Below are 2,007 nucleotides of genomic sequence, written 5' to 3'. Positions count from 1 at the left end.
GGAAAGTTCCAAGCTGGCGGACTTAGTAGTACAGATGAAGTCGATGCGTGAGGAGTTGGAGCACTATCAAGTGCTCAAAGAAGAGTCTTTTTGATCTGGTCCGTGCTTCGTGCTGCATGCATTGGGCCGCGTAATAACAATGTGTACAATGTATTGGCAACTGCTAATGTGTATGAGTTGGACCATGGATCCCAGCATTTCCACATCCCGGTGCGCCTCAAAGGAAAAAGATGGCACAAGGACATAATCGCTATGGTGGACAGTGGAGCCACCACAAAATTCATCAACAAGCGATTCATTGTATAAAATAAGGTGTAGACGCAGAGGCTGAAGGAGCCCATTCCGCTTTACAATATCGATGGCACCCTGAATAAAGACGGAAGCATCTCGGAAGTAGCCGTGCTACAGATGCAGATAGAAGAACACGTTGAGAAAACAGTGTTTACAGTTACAGACATTGGTCTGGAGGATGTGATCGTGGGTGTCACGAGTTGGTACGGCGCTTAGCCGTTTTTTAATTTTTTCCTTTTCGCGGGCTCGAACCCGCGACCTCTGTACTACCTGCCTGATATGGACGCGTCGTTATCTACTGTACGATTAGATTAGATAGGACGGCAGTGCGTGGCACAGCTCGGGCTCCGCTGACACAGCCGCTCTGACTCACCGGCCCCCGGGGCCGCGTCGGCATGCTGCGCACGGACCAGCTGCGCACGGACCAACGCGCACAGCCTCCCCTAAACATCCCCTGTATATAAGCCGGCCCCTGCTGCCCTAGGGACCTCAGTTTCGACCTCTTGTCCCTAGGTCAGTAAGCTCTCATGTATCTGCTTACTTACTTATACTAACTAATATACTTTCTTGTCCCTAGCCTTAGGTTTGAGCGTTGCTCACCATCGCTTCGGTAAGAACCAGTCGAACGCCCCCAGCTTTCAAGTTTTCCTCTGTCGCTCGACCTCAAGTCGCGACATTAGGTCGAAACTCCCCACAGCTGCCGGCGTTCCATCGGGACCCACACACTTACATTCACTTCCTATAGGTTGGGTGGTGCGCACCCTTACTGTACCCTACGATACCTAGATAGCGTACTATACATCGCCACCACTTAGGGGACGAACTCTTCAGTACCTGCACTTCAGTGGGCGGTACTTGTCCTCACGGACGCGTGGCTTAGGTTCCTGCTGCATACTAGCCAAAAGCAGTACTGGGCCCCACGTGAACTGCGAACCCTAGTGTTACCTTGGGCGCCGTAGGTGTAAGCTAGCTAGCACGGCCTTTTGTAGCACGCGCACCTCCCCTTCCTCCCCCCATCAACGTGGCTGACGAATTCTTCGACTGCTCTCGACTTGAGCACGCCTTCGACACCCAGGAGCAGGTCGACGTCTCTCGTGACGACCCGAAAAGCGACGGAGACAGGGCTCCTTTCTTCATCTGTGATCGGCAACCGTGTCCTAATCGCACCCCACGGTCCATCACTGTTGACGAAGGACACTTCGTACCAATCCGATGGGTCCAACACCCCCGCGGCCCTGCACTCCGGTACGCTGGCACCTCGAGATCTACATCTCGCCACGTCACTCCCGTCCCATCCCGACCTGCCTCGCCAGGCACCCGCATCCCCCAACCTGTCGCCAGTACAGGTCAAACGCGAGGAGATCCCTATCTCCCTCGAGGAACTGAGGCAGTCGCACAGCCTTCAGCGACCCCTCAAGCGATCCCTCAGCCCTCCTTGGGGCCGCGGCTGGAAAGGCCTCCCAAGACCGAGCCCCGCGACACTCCGCCGCATTCTTGGGCCAGCTCGTCGTCAGCGGTCACCGCCTCGACTTCAGTCCCTGTCCTACGTCACCCCGCCTCCGGGCTTCCTCAACCGGCTTCACTGCCGTCGCCGCCGCGAGGCCGCTCAAGCACTCGTTCCTCGAGAAGTCCGCCCGGCGGACAGTCACAACAGTCGCCTCCGTCCGCGGGCAGTCCTTCGTCCCCCTCGTCGCCGATAATGTCGTCCCCCGCAGC

The 2,007-nt window shown here is 56.5% G+C and overlaps 1 protein-coding gene across 1 annotated transcript; it reads left to right on the top strand.

Moving 5' to 3' along the window:
- Positions 1 to 686: 686 nt before the first annotated feature.
- On the top strand, positions 687 to 1,654 carry POSPLADRAFT_1107971 (hypothetical protein; the record flags this gene model as incomplete). Its single annotated transcript, XM_024483319.1, has 5 exons — positions 687 to 747; positions 805 to 808; positions 869 to 901; positions 1,037 to 1,059; positions 1,266 to 1,654. Coding segments are annotated over 5 exons (510 nt in total), but the record flags the coding sequence as incomplete, so codon positions are not given.
- Positions 1,655 to 2,007: the final 353 nt, after the last annotated feature.

The sequence above is a fragment of the Postia placenta genome, assembly GCF_002117355.1.
Source record: "Postia placenta MAD-698-R-SB12 unplaced genomic scaffold POSPLAscaffold_546, whole genome shotgun sequence".
NCBI lineage: Eukaryota > Fungi > Basidiomycota > Agaricomycetes > Polyporales > Adustoporiaceae > Rhodonia > Rhodonia placenta.
This window is presented reverse-complemented; position numbering and strand designations above follow the sequence as displayed.